Source organism: Triticum dicoccoides, chromosome 3A, assembly GCF_002162155.2.
Source record: "Triticum dicoccoides isolate Atlit2015 ecotype Zavitan chromosome 3A, WEW_v2.0, whole genome shotgun sequence".
In the NCBI taxonomy this organism is placed as follows: domain Eukaryota; kingdom Viridiplantae; phylum Streptophyta; class Magnoliopsida; order Poales; family Poaceae; genus Triticum; species Triticum dicoccoides.
Window position 1 is genome coordinate 758,384,574 of NC_041384.1, and position 22,938 is coordinate 758,407,511.

The window sequence follows — 22,938 nt, forward strand, 5'->3', positions numbered from 1 at the left end:
AGTTCAAGCAAAGAAGTAGTATCGCCCAAGAGGAAGAGGGACAAGGACGAAGTCGAGGACGTGGACGAGGACTCCGAGTAAGGTGGCAGTGTCGTTGCTCATGGTGGTTCTAATGCAGTGTCTACCATAATAGTTGCAAAGTTTAATTTCAGGTGTGCTTAATTTAATTTGAGGGGTGTGTTGTGTTGAGCCCCCAGCAGAACTATGTTATGTTTCTTCTTGTTACTTTAACTCTTCAGTATGTACATACTAGTATTTCTTACATTTCATCTTTTAGTTGGTATAGTACTACCACTCGTTTCTTCACATTATATGTATACAATATATATGGCCAACATCATATAGCTAGCAGTTTAGTTGTCAAAGAATTTCAGGGTGCTTAGTTTTGTCAAAGAATTCGAGGATGCTTAGAGGGTGCTTGGATCCAAGGGACTTATTTTAGTCTGACTAAAAATAGTCTCTTTAAGATGCTAAAGTTCCAAGAACCCCTGACCAAAGAGGGGCTAAAACTAGTCTTGAGACTAAAAAAATTTAGTCAGGGGTACCCCTACTAAAATGTGGATTAGTCCTCTCTCTACTCATTTAACTCCTCTCCTTTAACACAGGCGAGTTCTGGATTGGAGGGTTTGGAGGATAATATATGCTCATTAACTTGATTTTAGCCTTTTTAGTATTTGGATCCAAGCATGGGTGAGGCTAGCATGTTTTAGTCGCACTACTTTTAGTCATGGGACTAAAACTTATCCAAGCACCCTCTTAGTTTTATTTGAGGGGTGGTTTGTGCTGGACACCATTATTGTGACTAGCCGTTTTAATAGTACTATATGCATAATTTGGCGACGAGCGCTCTCTATATGTACCACCTTTTTTTTAATTTCAATTTTTGCTCCATGGCGCAATCCATCGATAGTACTACTGTACAAAAGTATACATTTTTAAAAGGCTAGAGTACTATTCATCACATATATAGCCAGTTAAATTCTCAACCTAGAACGACGTGCATGCCATGTAGTAAACCGATATGGAGGAAGTATAGTAAAAATGAGGTGATTTTACCGAGCGATCAGCGGGGGAGCATGGCCTGTCATGCGGTCCCACGTGTCATGATGTACCAAGGCGATGCGCGTGTCCCTCTTGAGGAAGAAGCAATACTAGTACGTGGTTTGAGATGATGGCGAACCGAAGTGTGAAATAATGGTTGCTTCGTCCGTTTGGGGAAGTGCGGCATTGTGATTTGACGTCTCATTGATCATTACTACTACTGGGCCGGTACAAGTGGGGTGCGTCCCCCTGCTGTTCTGCACTATTATTTGGTGCTTGACACGTCGACCCGGTTGCTATATGTCCCACATGTCGGCGACAGGAAGTACTGAATTCATGAAAGGGAGCGTCGACGGAGGAGTATACTACAGAATTCATGAAAGAGAGCGACTTAGTTTTGGAAAAATCTGTTTTCACGAAGTACGTACCCACTAGGGTTTATAGGGCTCATCTAAAAAACATTCGTTTTTCCGTTTGATAAGACTCAATTCTACTATACTAGTAGTAGTACCATTACATGTTGGATTTCGAGGTGTGTTAGATCACCCGACGCAAGCAGTGTCAAGAAACTAACCAATGCATGTACAAGTTCATGGAAATTTAGAGGTCATTCATGCATTCGTTCTAATTAATGCCTCGGTAAACATAACTTCTTGAGAAAAATGAGCGTACTAATTACTTGTGCAAAATACGAAATTAATTGGACCACTCACCGTCTACCTTGGTTGGAGAGATTTTGAAATTGAGCCATAAACTGGAAAGGAGGGAGTAGTAACCTTTGTCTCAATTACTATTTGTGGCCTTGTATAGATGCAAAATGTATTTTTTATAGTGGCCTTGTATAAGTAAATGGAGGGAGTACTAACCAAAGTACGTAGTAGGGATGAGGAGTAAACGGAGGGAGTAGTAAAATTTTCTCCTCGTGTTGCGAGCCACCGTGCACGTGGGCGAGGGAGCGGGTGTAAGGCGTACTAGTAAGCAAGCTTCACCTCATCCTGCGAGCCACCGCGCCCGTGGGCGGGGGAGACGGCGTACTAAGCAAGCTTCTCCTCGTTCTGCGAGTTGACGGGACACATCAAAAGTACTCCAGTGTATAGAGCCTTGCCTCTAAGGTAGGGCCCACATGATTTGCCTCTTTTTTTAATTTAACATAACGCGTCAAGTCGCAATTTGTTTGTTCACCCGTGGTAGACGATCCTCCCTCCACCAAGTGGACAACCAGTACACGTGCCAAATTACCACGTGGGCTGCCTTTTTCGTACAGAAATGAACTCCACCGTGTACCTGCGCGGGTGTGGTTGGGAAAGAGACGGGAGTACGTGCGCCGTGCATGCACCTCTTCTCTTCGTGCAGGTCCCCCACCTACGTGGGTGTGTGTGAGAGAGATACAAACCTAGACATAATGCGCCGTCCATCCCCATGCCCCCGCCCAGTCTGACCACCGGTCACCACCAAGCCCCACTCCTCCTCACCTTATCTCTCATCTTTCTCCCTCCATTTTTATATACAAGGGGCCACTATCAAAATTACAATTTGCAGATATACAAGGCCACTAACACTAATCGATGCAATATTAATGGTGTTTGCCTCGTGGTACTAGCAAAGGAGGACATCAATTATCCCTTGCATGCATGCGGGAGTTTGTAAAAAATGCATCTTGATGTTCCGTGCAATGCACATGCATCTTGCTAGTCCATGAAAACAACACATGGCATATGGTGTCTAGCTCGTATTGCTCCTAATTAGTGTAAACTCCATCTGCTTAGCTTACACATGATACATGTGAATATGACACGCTTTCCAGTTTTTGGTACATACTATATCTGTCTATCACACCATGTTCTTACATGAAACTACTCTTCTTGTGTATCCTGCATTAGTTATGATGGGACACCTTTAAGTTGGCAGTGTGATATTGGTTTGCGCCTTGAATATGATTTCTAGCATGTATTGCTTCTAGTTTGTTGAACGCCACCTATGACGAGATAGTTTTAACTTAGCAGAGTGATATTGATTGCACCTTCCATATGGTGTCTTACAGTGTTTCTAATTTGTTGAAGTGCCTTCTGCTTAGTTACCACACCATAGGTGTGAATATGTCAAGCCGTCCATTTTTTCGTACATATTTCATCCTCGTATCATGACTTTGCCTTTCATCAGAGTAGTGTTCGTCAGTATCATGCATGAATGAGTTCTCAAGAGCGAATGATATTCCTTTTTCTTGTCGGTATGACCTCACAATGCAAAATCAATAAAGCTGGAGGAAATTGGCAAGGCATTGGATGCTGGTGGTCCTTCCGAGCAACTGAAACGGAGGTTCTCTACAGATTCTACTCCGCCATCCTCCCAACAAGATTCGCAAGACAACGCAAGGCTAGACAGTCAACGTAGCTGTGTAGATGATGAGCACATCTCCCCTACTCCACCATCACAGGTGCTTGCTCTAACTTGGCACTATTAAATGTGGTTGCATGTTGCGTATGATGTCTAGCTTGTATTGCTTCTAACTTTTTTGAATTGCATCTGCTTACTTTACACATAATGCCTGTGAATATGACATGTGTTCCTGTTTCTACATCAGACTACTATTCGTGCATATCCCGCATCAGTCACTTATGATAAGGCACCTTTAAGTCGCCACTGTGATATTGGTTGTGTCTTGCATATGATTTCTAGCATGTACTGCTTCTAATTTGTTGAAACGCCATACAGTTTGAACTTGGCAGAGTGATATTGGTTGCATCTTTCATATGGTGTCTAGCTTGCAGTGCTTCTAATTTGTTGAAATGCCTTCGGCTTAGTTACCACATCATAGGTGTGAATATGTCACACCATCCTGTTTTTCATACATATTCCATCCTCGCATCATGTGTTTGCCTTTCATCCGAGTAGTATACGTCAGTATCATGCATGAATGAGTTCTGAAGAGCGAATTTTATTCCTTTTTCTTATCGGTTTGACTTCACAATGCAAAGTCATTACAACTGAAGGAAATGAGTCCGGCAGTGGATGATGGTGGTCCTTTGGAGCAACTCAAATAGGGGGTCTCTACAGATTCTACTCCGACATCCTCCCAACAAGATTCGCAAGACAACACAAGGCTGGACAGTCAACGTAGCTGTGTAGATGATGAGCACATCTCCCCTACTCCACCATCACAGGTGCTTGCTCTAACTTGACACTATTATATGTGGTTGCATGTTGCGTATGATGTCTAGCTTGTATTGCTTCTAATTTGAATTGCATCTGCTTACTTTACACATAATGCCTGTGAATATGACACGTGTTCCTGTTTCTAGAACATACGTGTACATGATGAGCACATCTCCCCTACTCCACCATCACAGGTGCTTGCTCTTACTTGGAACTGTTATATGTGGTTGCGTTTTCCGTATGATGTCTAGTTTGTATTGCTTCTGATTATGTTGAATTGCATTTGCATAGCATACAACTTATACCTTCAACAATCACTTACCCATAAGACACATTTAACTTGGGACTGTGATGTAGGTTGCATCTTCAATTGTCTTCTAGATCGTACTGCTTCTAATTTCTTGAAATGGCTCTTACGATGAGACACTTTTTACCTGATATAGTGATATTGGTTGCATGTTCATATGGTGCCTAGATTTCATTTCTTCTAACTTTGTTGAAATGCATTCCGCTTACTGTTTTTGCATACATATTCCATCCTCCTATCGTACGTGTGAATATGAAACACTGTCTTTTTTTGTATATATTCCATCCTCCTATCCTGCGCTTGCCATACATCAAAGTAGTGTTCATCTGTACCATGCATCAACCAGTTATGCAGAGCTAATTTTATTCATCTTCTTACGGTTTTGACTTCATAAGGCAATATCAGAAAATAGGAAGGAAAAGAGTAAGTTAGGGGATGTTGGTGGTCCTCCGCACCGACGCAAACAGAGACTCTCTAGATTTGCCACTGCTACTGCTAATGAAGTTGTAGTCCCAAGTCTACATGATGAGTTCATCTCCCGTACTCCACCATCGCAGGTGCTTGCTCTAAGTTGAAAGTGTGATAATTGGTTTTATGTTGCATATGTTATCTAGCTTGTATTTCTTCTATTTTCATTAAGTTGCACCTGCTGAGTTTATATGTTATACATGTGCATATGACATGGCTTTCTGTGTCTAGAATACACTGCATCTATCTATCATAGCATATTCTTACATCAAAGAACTGCTGTTGTGTATCCTGCATCGGTCACTCATGATTGGACGCTTTTAACATGGCAGTTTGATAGTGGTTGCATCTTGCATTGATTTCTACGTTGTACTGCTTCTAATTTTTCGAATTGCCACTTATGACAAGACACTTTTAACTTGGCAGAGTAATATTGGTTGCATCTTCCATATGGTGTCTAGCTTGCATTACTTCTATTTTCTTGAAAATCCTTCTGCTTAGTTTGCACATCGTAGCTGTGAATATGTCATGCCGTCCTGTTTTTAGTACATATTCCATCCTCATACGGTTGTCTTACATCAAAGTATTGCTTGTCTGTATCATGCATCAATGAGTTTTGAAGAGTGATTTTATTATTCTGTGTTGTGGGTACAGCTTGACATGGCAAAGTCAAAAAAGAGCAAGGAAAATAATATAGTAGGGAGTGCTGTTACTCGTCGGGTGAAACAGAAAAGGTTCTGTCGTCGAGATTCTGCTGGTACTTATAGTGAAGTAGAAGGTCCAAGTCCACCGGCTAAATCTACAAACACAGTATCACCTGCTCCACCAGCTGCAGCATCCGCTTCAACTGTACCAGCATCTCAACCAGTTACTCATTCGTTTGCTCCGGAACTGGCCAGTTCCCAAGCTGCCTTCACACCTAACACTACTTCCGAAGCACTGCTAACACAACAGGACTTGACAAGATCAGATGAACCTCATGAGCATCAACACCAAGACGGTACTAGACCGAGTCAAGTTGCAGTTGCATGCTCCTTTATATGTACTCTCACAGTTTGATGTACACTAACACTTTCCATATTCGTTGTTGAACTAGCACCATGGCACAAGAGGAAATAGACATCAGGGATAATGCTTGACAGATTAACAAAATCTAAAGGAGGAAGAATGGAGATCCATTTTGAGGCGAGTTTAAGAAGGCCACGTGATGCTACAGAGTCAGCCAAGTTAGTATCAGAGGCAGCCGTTGCCATTAGGTGTCATGCACGTATCCTCCCAACATGGATCCAGTACAGGAATGAGAAAGACAATACCCAGTTTAACACCTTCCTTGACCATTTATCCGTAAGTAATGTTATTCATCGCAATTAGTAATATTGTCTTGCTCTGTCCCATACTTTCTAGCTTCCTCCTAATAAGACTCACATTCTTTTTTCAACAGATGAGGTTCAAGTTGGATCCGAAAGATGATGCAACTAGACAAGCATGCACTCATGTTTTTCAGTCTACTCTACGACAGTATCGGTACCACCTTAGAAAATCTCACTTTGAAGGCAAGGCTAACAATGAAATCGCCCAAACATCTCCAGTGGAATATATTGCAGATGAAGACTGGACAGCCCTTGTTAAACACTGGTCTGATCCAAAGTATCAGGTAGGCTATATGTATTTGATCAGACCACATATTGAACTTGTATTTATGTATGTGCCTTACAAGTGTATCTTCTTCTAGGCTAACTATTTGAAGAACAAAACCAACCGTTCTAAAGTGAAATTCCAACAGACCACAGGATCTCATAGCTATATTGCACACTGCGAGGCTCTTGTAAATAGCTGCTACTTCCTTCTTTTTTGTGCCATATTATCGTATCTATATTGACTTGTTCCAAATACAGAGGAAATCCCGTGTGGACCAAAAAGAACCTGAACCGAATGCAGTGCAAATCTTCAAGGATTGCCACACCAGCAAGATGAAGGGCATGAGCACACCAGTTCAAGCCGCTGTTGAAAGTCCTTACTCCTCCTACCTTGAACTGATTGGTACTGTGATGTGTTCATTTAACTACTTGGTTTGCAGCCAATGTCAGTTACTCTGTTCACTTTTATTCACAGTTGTCTTAACGTATCATTTCACCTTACATGGTTTAAAAGAGATGAAGGATATTCTTTTGGTCTTGATCTATAATCTAGTTGTTATGTTCACGTGCGCACACAATGATAAAATAGCTTGTTTGTTTTATATCTGTTTGCCCATGATATGAATGATGTCATACTATGTTCATCCTACTTTAAACCATGTCTCTTTATCCTTAGATGACAACGAATGTGAGGAAATAGACAATACAGTAGGCATGCTACATGGACATATGTTCCGAAAGTGATTTTATTATGTAGTTGGCACTACAATACATGCTAATGTATTACAGTAGTCCACCAAAATAAGTTATGTATAAATGTTTAACCTACTTTGTTTGTTTTTGTCTCATTAGTAACTTATCTAGTACACTAATCTACAAGTTCAAAATTTCAGGAAGCTATGGAACAAATGATTGAACAGCCACAACCACCTGAAGGTGACGAGGCTACTACAGGCACAATGTCACCTCTTGTTGCGGTGTATCAGTATCTCTCCACTAACAGTGCAAAAAGGACCTTCTTGCGTAATTCTGGGTTGGTTGTCAAGGTAACCTCGTCCAAATATCCTACTAAACAAAATCTTCCTGCTAGACAGAGTGATATATCTGTGCTCCAGACACAAGTCCAATCCCTAATGGACGTTGTTTCGGAAACAAGAATAGTGGTTGAGAAATGTCGTCAAGATATGAATGGTTTTGAAACCAGACTATCAGACATTCTCTTAGACATTCGCTTCATTGTTCAAGAGCAATGGCGGAAAAAAGGTGGAGATCGTGCTGCTCCATCAGATTCTATAGCCTGAAACATTAGCACTCAGGTCAAATGATTTGTGCTTCTATACATCTGATGGTGCTTTTATCTGGAAGGACTGTAAACTTTATGCCAACAGGCCTTTTGTTGTATGGTTGGAATTTATTTTGTTGTGATACAACATTTATGATGTTGCCTCAGGCTGCAGTAATTACGATGCTATTTTTGTATAGTGTAGGTTTATCTTAGTAATGTATTCGGCCTAAAGCTTCATAGCAGACCAACATGCCAACATTCGTCGGGCCCATTCCAATTGGGCTAAAAACGACTATGGGCCGAAATTGGTATGTAGCCCACTAAAAATATCTGGGCCTAAATCAGCATAAGCTTTCATATTTTTCTGGTAGGCCTGTGCCCATAGTGGGCCTTTAACAGGCCTAAACATAATTTGGACCCTCAGTAAAAATAGGTCGTTTACAGGTGTAAATATCTCGAGCCCATAAAATACATGGGCCTTTAATAGACTGAAAGTGAGATTGGGCCCTGATTGTGCCAAATAACCCACTGGACTTTAACAGGCCGAAATTCGGACGGGCCGTAAATGCGCCGACCTAATACACGGGCCTTTAACAGGCTGGAACTTCGGTCGGACTAGATTATCGTCATTTTTATATGGGCCGTTAATGGGCCCGATATGACGTTGGGCCACATATGGCCCATGGTTTACGTCCGGCGTTAACAGGCCGAAAATGACAACAGGCCGAAAGTGGCCCAAAGCTATAGTGGGCCTCTAACAGGCCGAATGTCAGACATGGCCGAATATGACCCAAATCATTCACGGTCGTTTATGGGCCGAAAATTTTGATGGCCTGTAAATGGGCCCAAATGAAGCCGGACCTTTAACAGGCTGGAAATACACCGGGCCGTAATTCGGCCCAATTACTTAGTGGACTGTTAACGGGCCAGAAGTGACCATGGGCCGCGTTGATGACAAGTTTAGGACAGGCCATTGATGGGCCGATTTGACAAAGACTATTGGGCCTTTAGCTGGGCCGGCCCATTATTGTCGGCAGAATCTAGTGGGCCTTTAGCTGGGCTGGCCCATTGTGGTCCGCAAAATCTTGTGGGCCTTTAGCTGGGCCGGCCCATTATGGTCTGCAAAATCGTGCGGGCCTTTAGCTGGGCCGGTCCATTATGGTCTGCTAAATTTTGTGGGCCTTTAGCTGGGCCGGCCCTTTATGGTCCGCTAAATCTTATGGGCCTTCGGTTGGGCCGGCCCATTTAATCTTTGTGGGCCACTTTTGGGCCGGTCCACGTGTCAACATATCATAGGCCCATCTCGACAGTTGGATGAGTGACACCTGTGCCAACACGGAGCTGACGCGTGGATCCGTCAGCCAATGAGAATTTTACACGTGGAAAATCGGCATTGGTCGTGGCTATTAACGGGTTATCGGATCCAAAATCCGACCCGATAGCTTAACAGCGTTCCGTTACGGTGGATGCCACATGTCGGTCACCCTTGACGAAAGCACTTCTGTGACGCGCGATTTATCATCATGGAAGTGGACACTTCCGTGATAATAATTTTGGCAATGTCATGGAACACTTCTACGACAGCACAGGTATGACTATCTTGATTCTGTCATAAATTTGTCATGGATGTACATGCATGACAGAAAACGCGACCTACTGTGACAAACACGTATCATCACAGAAGTGTATTTTTTTGTAGTGATCAAACTCCTATGGCTAAGTGAAAGTGTTAAAGCAATATAGTCCGATTGCCTCGTTCGATGCGCTACCACCTCCTTAATGGACCAAGACGTTGGATCAAGTGTGAATACGCGTTTTTTGCAAACACCCCCGCATTATATGCGTGGGGGCTGAAGCCGACGACTACAAACTTTCAGGTTATATACATATATGCATAAACGGCCGCACAAGAGACATCATAATACTTTTAGGCAAAAGTATAAACACAGCCTTTACAATTCAATAAAACATTGTTTTTTACAATGGGAATACATGTCACTAGAACATAATATTTTTCGACCACTGAGCCTCTATTGAATGAGCGCCTTCAAGGACTTTTTCAAAGTAGTGCTCGGCAGATACTCGGCCCAAGGCCGAACTCTGGGTTGCAATAGTGGTGGCCTCCATCTCTGCCCAGTATGTCTTGACACGGGCAAGTACCATCCGCGCACCCTCTATGCACGCCGACCTCTTCATAGCATCGATGTGCGGCACAACACCAATTTGAATTGTTGCACTAAAATAAAATAACTATTCGGCCTTGGTCCTTCCGGCCACAGATGATCCACAACAGACCTCATGGCAAGTACGGACAACCTATGGAGATCGGCCCACTCGACCATTCGCTCATTCAACAGCAGTGGACACACTGGAACATTGAACTATGACCAAAACAGCTTTTCCACTTCATGATCTTTTTGATCCTTGAAGTACTCGGCCGCATCAGCAGCACTTGCTACCAAATCCACGTATGCGTCTACAGAGCTCCATAGTTGATCAAGAGGGGCATACTTCGGATCTCCGAACTTCGTCTGCAACAAAAAGGGCTTCCTACCTGCAATATCTCCAGCTTGACGCAGCTCCTCCTTCTCCGCTCTGATTTTAGACCGGGCTTCCTTGGGTGCTACCATGGCCTTCTCCAGGTCCGTCGCCTTCGCTCGGCTTTCTTTTCAAGAAGCTGGTAACGGTTGGCGGCATCTTTCAACTCAACGACCATTTTGGCTATTTTTCCTTGCTTTGGCAATGCACAGCCTGTTCGTCCCTCAGCTCTTCGACCGCCTTTAGAGCGGCCGCATCACTATTCCTGGCTTGTTCCTTGGCTCGGGCAAGTTCCGCCCGAAGGGTCTCCACGACGGCAGCTCCATCTGCACTCACAACATATTAAAGATACTGGCATCATGCTCCTCTTACTATGTGTTGATCACCAGAGAAATCACATACCCTATGCCTCGTCGAGCCACTTGTTCACAAGCATGATGTCGGCATCTGCCGCATCAAATTTCCGCTTCATCTCGGCAAACTCATCAGTCCGGCTAGCCACCGGACCTTCAGCCACCTGCACATGATGGCAGCCTGATTATTACCTGGGACTATGATCCTATGTTTGCCGCCATTCTTGACGGCAACCAGAGTCTCAGGGGCTACTATCTTCATAGGGCACACCTAACGTGTGCGGTACTGTCAAAAACATACACTATTTCATGTACCTCAAAGCCTTTCACCAGACTCATAAAAGCTTCGTGCAACCCGCTTTCGGCGGATGAAATCCTCTCAATCACCGTATCCATTAGCGTACGATGCACTTCTGAGATGGCTGCCTGCTCCAGAATATCCTTCAGTGCGTCCGATCGCACACCGAACGTTCCGGACTCTTTCTGTTGCTCTCTTTAGGAGCCGAATACTGAGGACTTCGGGTGGCCGAAGGATTACCCTCTGGCCTTGGCGGATCAGGAGAAACCTTCCGCGACGACACTTCAGGGTCGCCCGCCTCATGAGGCGGGGTGGCATGGGGAGGTGTTTCGCTCTCCATCATCTCCGAAAGAAGATCCCCCGAAAACGAACTCTGTCGAGAAGGGCTATGATCCGAACTACAAAGATATATGCTTCAGTTATTTTCTTCAGAAGTAATGTAGGATATTTTTGCTATGAAGTACTTTTTGGTTACTTACAGCTCGGTAGAGGGTTGATCCCCTTGCGGGCACTGTGCGGCAAAAGTACCCTCCGTGATAGGACCCTCTGTTGAAGATTTCTTCCCCCGTCTGGAAACCTTTGTTTCCGGGTCTTCAGAGGTGGTCCTCTTCCTTCCTTGGGGAGAGGGAATTTCAGATTCTTCTCCCTGGTTATCCTCCTTCGTGGAGGCGCTAATTCCCTCGGATTGGATGAATAATGAGTGAGGCCTGCTTTCAGCCTCTTTATTCCCCCCTTTACCTTCCCCTGAGAGCGCCTGATAAGGCGCCGGCTCGAGCATTCTGGCTAGCACTGGATTTGATGAGCCTTCGGGAAGGGGGGCCGAACACCTGATCATCTTCGCCTTTGTTACCAAGTCCTGGTCAAGGAGCGACTTTTCATAATGATGTTATGATAAATAAAAAGACAGTGTGTTCGGCCACGGGATTACTTACTTGGGTATCTGGGCGATTACAGCTCAGACCCGCATCCTCGGTGGTGTCCGGACACTTTATTTGTGGTCTGAAGAACAATTTGTACATCTCCTCGAGCGTAATGCCGATGAAGTGCTGAATAGTTCGCGGTCCTTCCGGGTTGAATTCCCACATTCGGAGGCGCTGACGTTTGCAAGGCGGGACTCGATGAACTAGCATGACTTGCATTACTGTGACCAGGCTGACATCTCTCTCAAGGAGATCTCGGATGCGACTCTGCAATATCGACACATCATTTACTGGCCCCCAATTCAGCCCCTTGTTGATCCATGACGTCAGTTGTAGTGGGGGAGCCGAGCGAAAGGTAGGGGCGGCTACCCACTTAGTACTTCGGGGAGCTGTGATATAAAACCACTCCCGTTGCTATAAACCAGACACCTTTGGGAAAGGAACCCTCTGGCCACGGAACATCAGCAATTTTGCTTATTACGGCACCTCCGCACTCGGCGTGTCGCCCCTCGATCATCTTTGGCTTCACATTGAAAGTCTTGAGCCACATGACGAAGTGTGGGGTAAGGCGGAGGAAGGCCTCACACACGACGATGAACGACGAGATGTGAAGGAGGGAATCCGGGGCCAGGTCATGGAAATCCAGCCCATAATAGAACATGAGCCCCCTAACAAAGGGATCCAGAGCGAGGCCTAGCCCTCGAAGGAAGTGAGAGATGAATACAACGCTCTCGCCAGGTTCGGGAGTGGGGATGACCTTCCCTCGAGCAGGCAGCCTGTCCATGATTTCGAGGGTCAAATACCTGGCCTCTCTTAGCTTCTTGATGTCTTCCTCTGTGACAGAGGAAGGCATCCACCGACCTTGAAGGTTGGATCCGGACATGGTTGAAGGTCCAAAGCGCCTGACCTGAGCCTTGGGTGTTGGAACTCGAGGCAGGGAAGGATTCGATTGAGTACAAGAGGGGAAAAAGAACAGGCCTTGGCCTCTTTATAAAGAGGGTGAATATCAAGCGTCCTCCTCGTGGCCGTTTGGGACTTGCCTAAATCGAGGAGTCATACCAACGGGCACGATTGGGGTACACACGTCCGTATTGATGAGAATCCCGTAATAAGGGGAACACGATCTCTGCCTTGACAAGACGTGTCAAGAAAACCGCCTCGCGATATGTGCAGTGCTGGTTGAGAAAAACGGTTCGAATAAAGACCGGGCCATGGCATGATGTCATGTTGCTAAACGTGTCAGCGGATTAGATTTGTGGAAATATTATTCTCTCTATGGTGGTATGTGGAACTTATTTTGCGGAGCCGGACACTATTCTTGTGTTCAAAATCTTCTATGGAGTATTCGGAAGAAGAACCCGTCTTGCAATGCCGAAGACAAATCTGCGCACCGGACTCATCGTCATTAAAGCCTGGTTCAGGGGCTACTGAGGGAGTCATGGATTATGGGTCTCCGGACAGCCGGACTATATCCTTTGGCCGGACTGTTGGACTATGAAGATACAAGATTGAAGACTTCGTCCCGTGTCCGGATGGGACTCTCCTTGGCGTGGAAGGCAAGCTTGGCAATACGGATATGTAGATCCCCTCCCTTGTAACCGACTATGTGTAACCCTAGCCCCCTCCGGTGTCTATATAAACCGGAGAGTTTAGTCCGTAGGAGAACAGACAATCATACCATAGGCTAGCTTCTAGGGTTTAGCCTCTACGATCTCGTGGTAGATCAACTCTTGTAATACTCATATCATCAAGATCAATCAAGCAGGACGTAGGGTATTACCTCCATCAAGAGGGCCCGAACCTGGGTAAACATCGTGTCCCTCGCCTCCTGTTACCATCCGCCTTAGACGCACAGTTCAGGACCCCCTACCCGAGATCCGCCGGTTTTGACACCGACATTCATAACTTTACGCTTTTCTATCGGTTGCTCGACAGTAATTTGTTCACCCACCATATTATTTGCCTTCAGGAGAGCAGCCTCTAGTGAAACCTATGGCCCCCGTGTCTATTTTCCATCATATTAGTTTCCGATTTACTATTCTTGCAATCTTTTATTTTCAGATCTATAAACCAAAAAACCCAAAAATATTTTATCTTTTATTTAGTTTTATTTATGCCGCTCTTCCTCCTCGCTTTCATGTCCTCCTCCTCCGCTGCCATGTGCCGCTCTTCCTCCTCGCTTTCATGGAGGCAGCCGCCAACGGCGACTAGTAGGCGGCCTCCTCCTCCTGGTCCTCGTCGCACACCACGAGGGGCGGCGAGGTGCCAGCCCACACGTGTTGGATGCCGAGCTAGCGCTGCTCGTTATGCTCTAGGGCGAAATAGACCTCCCAATCAGGAGAGTCTGCTGTGTGACAAGGTTGAGGCATTGCCGGCATCACCTGCTGCTGCCGGCACCGCACCTCCATCGCGTGTGCCCGCGCCCTCCGCGGCACCGCCGCCCTCCACGCATCCAAATGCCAGTCATGTGGCATGCTGACGTCGGGGTACAGGATGGGAATGCAGTGCTCTCAATGCCACCTCGCCTGGTGCACTGGGACGCTTATCCGCTGCCTCGTCGGGCAGGCGGGCGTCGAAAGAAGCGGGGGAGCGCGCGCGAAGGACCAGCGGGGGGCTAGCTCTTCTTCTTGCCGGCGAAGAAGCCCATGGTGGCGCGTGGAATGGTGGCTAGGGTTGTCGCCGAAGGGGGAGCAGAAGGGTGGCTAGATGGAGACGGGAGGCTGGAAGAGAATGAGGACGCCACCCCCCCCCCCCCACACACACACACATGCTCAGATTAAAAAAGGTCGCCCATCGTCGCTGACGTGTGGGCCCATGGTCTGTGATCATCATTAATAAAGACGTAGGAGGTATTTGACCGGCCGCCATGTGGGGACGTGGCGGAACACCGATAGGACGCGTGGCGTGTTCATTTTGCGTCCGCGCCGAAGCATTTCATGCCTAAATTTGGGTAGGAAATGGGTTCGCACGAACGCCAAACAGACACGTTGGGCCAACACTTTTGTCCACGGCAACCCAAACGGACGGCGGCGGACGAAATGGGTCGCCGTGTTGGAGTTGCTCTTAGTATCCAGATGTCATCTCTGACCAGCCCAGCATGGGTTTTAGTGTTAAGCACTCATACACGGGTGGCGGGTAAGGAAGAAGAAGGTGGTAGATAGTGCTTGAGGTCGTTGTCTACCTCATACCAGCTCAGTTTACCATGTCCCTATTGTGTCCTCTTCCGCTCCTGTGGTGTTGGATTCTCTGTCAGTTAGGTGGTCGGTTCTTCAATGTTGTTTGTCGTTCAGTCTATTGGGTCGGTTTCTCTGACCTGTGAGTCATCCTTAGTTTCCCAATGGCTAAACCTTGCCGTTTTTCAAAGAAATGTTGGTGAGAAATACCGTTTTCTTGTCCCTGCGGATGGCTTGATGTGATGCTGCAATGCACCATGCCTATGGCAAAAAAGGCCATTGCCGCTGCAGATGCCATGAATCATCTCTATAGAGCTGGACTCAATGCATCAGATTTGAGTGGAAACACAAGAAGAGTATAATAGTTTCTCCTAAGTTTGAAACAAATAGAAGAATTGTAGTAATATTTTGTGCCAATGAGTTAACAAAACAAGCAGCCTGTCAAAAAATGTTGATTACATATTGCAAAGTATTATCAGAAAGCATAACCATAAGTTGAATTGTTGAGGTCACACCATGTCAAGGAGGTCTGAGTTGAAAGCTTTTCCCAACCGTAATCTGAGCTTCCAAACTGGCCATTCGCCCAACAGTTTCGTGAGAATGGGCAACAAAGCTACCACAAGACAAATTGCAATAGCCAACCAATGGAGATGTGGAGCCAGCACCGTGTACAAACCAGTTGAAAAAGCCGTAGTTGTTGCCACGTATGCAAACCACATGAGCTTCTTAGTGGCGGATATGTAATAAATCAGGAACTCATAATCTCCCCACCTTGCTATGATGCATATGAAGGCGACAGCAAACGAGGAGCACATTGCTAAGACGTCAGAAATCAAGAATGCCTGAAATGCAAACTTCCTAGACATGATGGGAAGTCCCTCGCTTCCGGCGTCATTGCTGTATCCTCCAGGCAGGGTGAAGGCAGCGGCAAAGGTGACTGTCGTGATGAGGATCGCCACTAGCGAAGTGTTACTTGTGTATGTTTGAGTTAGTGACTTCGCTTCCTTCCTTGATTGCAAGGTCGCTTTGTGTTTGGTATGGGTGTGAAGATTATAAAGAGTGTTGGCATCTCGGGGATCAGCTCTCACCATAAGCATGCTCACTTCATTCTGCATATATTCAAAGAAGGCGCAGATGGAGATCATAGTGTAATAACAGAGCTTAGCAATTCTATTACATGGATCTATAGTATTGAGAAAAAGTGAACAAAATTAAATTTGAGCATATATTTAAACTGATAAGCAAAGTGGTCGACAATGTTGGAAATAGGGAGGTACAAATATGTTACTCCCTTTGTTCCATAATGTAGTACATATAGATTTTTTGAAAAGTCAAGCATCACAAACTTTGACCAAATTTATCAAGAAAAACATTTAAATCTAGAATGCTACTACTATATCATTAGATTCATTATAAAATGAACTTTCATACTTTATATATTTTATATATTTTGTATGTAGATATAAATAGTTATCTGTAAAACTTGGTCAAAGTTTTCAAAGTTGGACTTTTAATAAAATCTATACGCACTACATTATGGTAAATTCAGGAACGGAGGGAGTATATAAATTTATAAACAAAATTTCAATTTTTAATATAAAGTTTTCTATATCACTGTTAGACTTAGAACGGAGCCAAATAGTGGACTAGAAAAACATTTGTATGTTGCGGCATTGATGGTTCTATGGTGAGTTGCTTTCAGAACAATACAGTAAAGTAGTTTCTTTTTTCTTATTTGTAATCGTGCGTGTGTATTGATAATATACATACCCAGTTTAAAGTCTTGGCATGATCAATGACGTGAGCTAATACCCAAGCTGGTGTAACACATTTGTTATCAAGCACAGTTGTGTCTATATCATCGTGAGACAGCAAAGCAGCAACCATTTTAGGATTGCACTTCTCTACTGCCAAATGTAGAGCAGTTTTACCGTTGGAGTCTCGCATGTTAATGAGTTTCCGAAGTTGTGGGGTCCTCAAAATGAATTCTGTGAACTCCACTTGATCCTCGTATACAGCTACATGGAGGGATGTCCAACAGGCATCTTGTGTTGAACGGTAAGGAGTATCAGGATAGTGTTTATGAAGCTCTTGAGCAACATCGAGGTGACCTTCATATGCAGCACAACTAAGGAAAGGATTACCATTACTTGGCACCTCATACCCTAAAGAGCAATCATGTTCCAGCAATACTCGTGCCATGTCAACCAGGCCACGGTATACAGCTGAACTTAGTGGAGTACACCCATTGTTATCGGCTTCTTTGGCCAGCCCAGGATGTGTTTCCATAATTCTCTTAGCCAAACCTGAAAACAAATCAGTACATGAACAACGGTTAATTAGCAAAGGGATGATGATAGTCCTTGTGAGGACTAGTAACGGTATATTAGAATAGTTCCAGAATATCAATGTACCGTGCGCTAGATAATACCGTATATTCAAATTCTTTTTCCCGGTTGTAAACTAATAGAGCAACAGAATACCAAGAGTAAACAATAATTCGGCATCTCGTCGTACACTTGTACTATAGAGATCAGCAGGCAACCATGCTACGAAACCACATGCACCCACACAGCGGTTGTAGGGCATCAATGGACAATTGCTACAGTCCCAAACTCGGGAAATGTATACATGCACACACTGGTTCTCACCTGCGTTTCCATTTTTCACGGCAGCCTGCAGAGTGTTCTGGCCCCATGGTCCCATATGAGCAGAATCAGGAATTTCAAGTAAATTCTCTGAAATATCAGTAAAATTCCTCATCGCTACGATATATATGGGTGACTCGTTCATTCTATTCACATGTGTCGACAGAGCCGGCTCTGCTTCTATCAGCTCCAGCGCAAGCTTCCTGTGGCCACTCCGAATGGCATGGTGCAGTGCATTGCAGCCATCAATGTCTTTTTCCAAGATTGCCTTGCTCAATCGCCGTTCACGGTACAATCGGAGTAGAACGGAAGCCAAGATGACAAATCCACTTTTCACCGCCGTGAGAAGTGGCGTCTCTCGATCCAAGTTTACTGTAGTGAGAAGAGGCGCCTCCAGGGCCACCACATCCGTGCAAAATGCCTCATGGCCATGGATGGACGATATGTGAAGACAGGTGTTCCCAGCTGGAGTTGTTCTAAGAAGCATGCTTCGATCCTGCGATGCCATGGCCTTCATTGATGCGGAATCACCAGATGTGGCTGCTTCCAGGAGGCATTGGTCCATCCGTAGCTCTTCATGTCGTCCTTCCAGTGAACTAGTTGTTGATATATTATCTGCCATCTATATTCCGATTTAACTGCAGCAGGAGAAAAATGGGAACAAATACAATCATGGTAAATGATTAGCCGCTAGTTTTGATGAGGAAATCCGTAAACCATGCCAACATTAATTCTACTTGCAATAAGATTCCTTAAAATTATTCAAAATGGTAGCTACAGAAAACGGGGTAGTTATAGAAAATTTAAGAATATATTAACTCGATGGAATAGTAAGTAACGCACTTGGCTACAAAGAAAAGTGAATGGGGTACTCCAATGGAGAAGAGAAATGGGGATATATATGTTTATAATATATAGTGAAAAACAACCAATGAACTACTAGCTTTATTGACTGTAAATGGAGGAAGAATAGCTTGCATTGGCGATGGGGAAGAAGAGAAGCCAACGCCCATGACAGGATGAGTAGCAGGCGGCCTCAGCAAATGGGTAGGGAGAGGGTGGAGGTGGCGGCAGTTCAATGCGAGGTCGTGACAAACTGTCAATGGCGTTTGTGGGGCTCAAGTCAAGGGGGGCGCAAGAAAATTCCATAAAAATCAAACTAACAACGGAAGAAGATTCCCTAAACAACAAACTAGCCAGCAACGGAAGAAACAAGCCAATTACAGTCAAAACGAAACAGAAAAAACATCCTTAGGCATGATTAATCTCGTCGATGTAGAAGTACACACCTCGCTCAGACAACCGCAGAGAGAACGAACGTAGTCGCACAATGAAGAGAACAGCTAGCAGGCACACTAGAGTTCCATGCGAGCCGATGGCAACAACTTAAGGAGTGGGAAGTCAACGTACCAATTCAGTTTGAGTTAATTTGTGCATGTATCATTTCATTAGGCATGTAATGGGGAACTTCTAATCAATATAAAACTTGACCTGACCTGTAATGAATATTAGTTGTCTTAGATCGGTGTCAGAAGGATGAGCTACAAGATTAAGATGTTGCCTTTTGATCAGAAATATAGCCCATTTTGTTTGGCTAGTGTCTCCACAATCAGAATTGAGGGATGATGGGGTCGACTGCTAACTAGAGACGAAGAATATTAACTGATGCTATTAATTAGCTACGCCCGCCATTTCCAGATACATTTCCCTCTAGCACAATCTTGCCTAAACACATTACTGGGGCGAAAGCTAGCTGCATTTATAAAGTCTACGCAACCCTTTGGTATTACTAGCTTAATTTGTCTAGACATTCGTGCATATAGATCATTTGATATTGGCCCTCTGATGGCACCTTTAACGCCACGGCACGCCTTTGACAGCTATCGAGATCCACAACTGATCCAATAAAAAAACTTGGCCTGATCAGACTGTGTTTGGTTTTCAAAGAGAAGGGGCTTTGGCCCTTTTCATCTACCAAAAAACTGACCTGCTTCATACTAGTAAAGAAAACCCAACATGGATCGAGGAGCTGCCAGTACATCGATCCACAAAAATTAGTACACGCCCCAGCCTGTCCACTTCTGCATGCAGAGTTGAGACAAAATTTGGGCGCCCACTGAACTAATGACAAAAGATTAATTACTCAATCATTTAGTAATTATAAGATGATTTATGTAGTACTCACTCTGTAAACTAATATAAGACATTTTAGATCAGTATCTTAGTACTACTACTACCTCCGTCCTGGTTTATTAGTCCCCATTGTATTTTGTGTCAAATTTTGACCATGATTTTAACTAACAAAATGTTCATGCACGTCACCAAAAATTATATCATTGAAAACTATGGTCAAATACGAATCCAAAGATATAATTTTTGTTGACATGCACTAACATTTTGTCAGTTAAATATTTGGTCAAAATTCAACACAAATTACAAAGGGACCAATAAACCAGGACAGAGGTAGTATTAGTTTACATAGGGAGTAGTTGATTAGCACGTTGATAGCATCTTTAGTAAACAGTAAACTTGACCTGATCCAGAGTTCCAGACTCAGTGAAACGCGGTCATGGTCTAGTACTTAAAAAAACATACAAGAGTAATGTCCAAGTTTTGTGTACCCATTCAGTAAGCTACTGATACACATTACCGTTGTAGCACTCAATTTTTGGCAAGTAACAGTCGATTCACCATAATTAAGATGGAACCTTGAGTGTCACCGCACGCTGTTAAGATCCACAATGAAAACCTTGATGACCTGCTGGATCAGACTGTCTTTCATTTTCAATGAGCTAGGATGGGAACATGGGCTTTGGCCCTTAATATCCTAGTATATGTATGATTCATTATAAAAACTTATCCCTCAAAGATAAATTTTGTAACTAGCTAGTTGGGTTTAGCTAGATCCAATCAATTAATGAACAGCAACCCTTCGAATAAAGAAACCAGGTGCAGATAATGACATGTTGAGTAGCTGAATGGTAACATGCAGTAACTTGTTCAAACCAACTATTTTGGGTTTCCTTTTCCTTTTTTGAGATGCTATTTTGGATTGGATGTTGTATATACTCTACTTGACCTCGGTCGAATGAGTCTGTTTAACTCAATAGGCGCCTACATGGTCATTGCAAAACAGATATACTACTATAGCACTTTAGAATGTAAAACGTGGAATATGAAGGAGTCGCCTTCCGCATGGACAGAGGAAAACAGAATACAGGATTCAAGTTTGAACTATCAATAATACAATTACTTTGATTGAAAAACTAGATGATAAACTTTCACCTTGTACTGCAGAGTTTGGCTGCGGCAGTGGGGGGCGCTACATATATAGCCAGCGGATGTGGATCGGTGGGCAAGGAGCCGGTGGGTACCCGAGCAAGAACAGCCGATGTGGTAGATGTGTGTATCGGCAGCGTGAAGGTGGATCTGGTGTCTTCTTTTCTGAAGTTGGGTGAGCATTTTGCATGTTTGGATTGCGGTTTTTGTGATTTTCTTAATGTGATTTATGTGTTCTTGCATTTGATGCATGAAGTTGTGATGTTTTTCATGCATTTGTCTTGGAGTTGGGTCCATTGCCAGCAACGTTCAAGGTGTGAAGCGGAATTGCTGTCCAAAATACTTCTCTTCTAAGTTCTAACCATGTTCTCTAAAAGACTAAATCAAACAAGGCAATGCAGTTACATATATAAAGCAAGCAAACAAAGTTAAGTTTTATCATTCCATTTCCGCTACCTGTGCATTTCATTTTGTTGTTGTTTCCATTGTGATTTTTGAATCTAAACATCTACGTTAGACTAGACCACTGTGTCTCACATGAGACGCAAGAAAATGTCGTAAAATCAAACTCGCAATGGAAGAAACAAGGTAGCTATAACAAGAAAAATGGGCAAAAATATGGTGAAATAGTAGGTACTCACCTCACACAATAGCAGAGAGACGTAGTGGCAAAGATGAAGAGATCCAGCAGCCCGCTCACTAATGTTCTATGGAGAAGGCGAGCAGAGGGACTAATGGAGCGCTGGGAGTCATCAAGTTGATTAGCCATGTGATGGAGCATTAAACTAATGACCCCTTGCATTGGCCTCCGCACTTGATTCAGTAATGTCCTTGACCAGCTGCTCAGGATTCAAGTCCTCGTTTTTGTATTGTACTCCCTCCGTCGGGAAATACTTGTCGTAGAAATAGATACAAATGGATGTATCTAGAACTAAAATATATCCAGATACATCCATTCCTCGGACAAGTATTTCCGGACGAGGGAGTATTTCGCTTTTTGGTACTATTATATATGGGACCCCATGGATCTACTTCTAATAGTGATACGATACATAACTCTGGCTCAATTGATCTACCAGTTCGTCCTCAACAACTCAATTACAGAGAGGAATTATGTAGCAGCAAGAATTGGGGATTGAGGAATAGAGCCTGGGATGGGGAGGGAGATACACGCCCAACGGCGGCCGAAAGGTTCGGTGATCCAATGATACCCTAGCACTCCACTCACTCACTACATATACGGTCTTCACTTGCTCCAGGGTGGGCCGATGTAGCGGCTGTTGGGCCTTCTCTCCCGTTTGGGCCGGGCTGGAGTTGAGTTAACGCCTGTCTTTGAGCCCACTGTAGTAGTTCCCATGACATTCCTTCCCCGTTTAGATTTGGCTTGACCCCAAGCCAAGGATCTGGGAAAGCGAGACTTGAGAGGAATTGCATCTTCCCACGGTGCCAATGAAGCTGGGAACCCGGACCAGTGAACCAGCACTTGCTCTACTTGACGCGTCCCACATTGCATGACGCGACGCTGCAGGATCTCCTCAGGTACCTGGAACTGCAGCAAGTCATCGTCCAGAGTAGGCAACTCTGGCATGATCGCGGTCTTGGGAGGAACAGCAGCCCGGAGCTGAGAGACATGCACCACCGGGTGAATCCTTGCGTGCTCCGGTAAGTCAAGCTTGTAAGCCACTCCCCCGACACGCTGCAACACCTGAAAAGGTCCGAAGTAGCAGAAGGAAAGTTTATGGTTAGCTCGAGTCGCCACCGAAGATTGGGTGTATGTCTGCAACTTCAGGTAGACCCAATCGTGGACCGCAAACACTCTATCAGACCGGTGTTTGTCC

The 22,938-nt window shown here is 44.5% G+C and overlaps 1 protein-coding gene across 1 annotated transcript; it reads right to left on the bottom strand.

Annotated features, from left to right (window-relative positions):
- Positions 1 to 15,574: 15,574 nt before the first annotated feature.
- LOC119273700 (ankyrin repeat-containing protein NPR4-like) lies at positions 15,575 to 21,808 on the bottom strand. Its single transcript, XM_037554779.1, has 4 exons — positions 21,742 to 21,808; positions 17,825 to 18,459; positions 16,944 to 17,479; positions 15,575 to 16,282 (listed from the first exon to the last, which is right to left on the bottom strand). Exons 2-4 carry the CDS (start codon positions 18,441 to 18,443, stop codon positions 15,683 to 15,685), a joined length of 1,755 nt encoding a protein of 584 aa, XP_037410676.1. The 5' UTR covers positions 18,444 to 18,459; positions 21,742 to 21,808; the 3' UTR covers positions 15,575 to 15,682.
- Between the last annotated feature and the right edge of the window lie 1,130 nt (positions 21,809 to 22,938).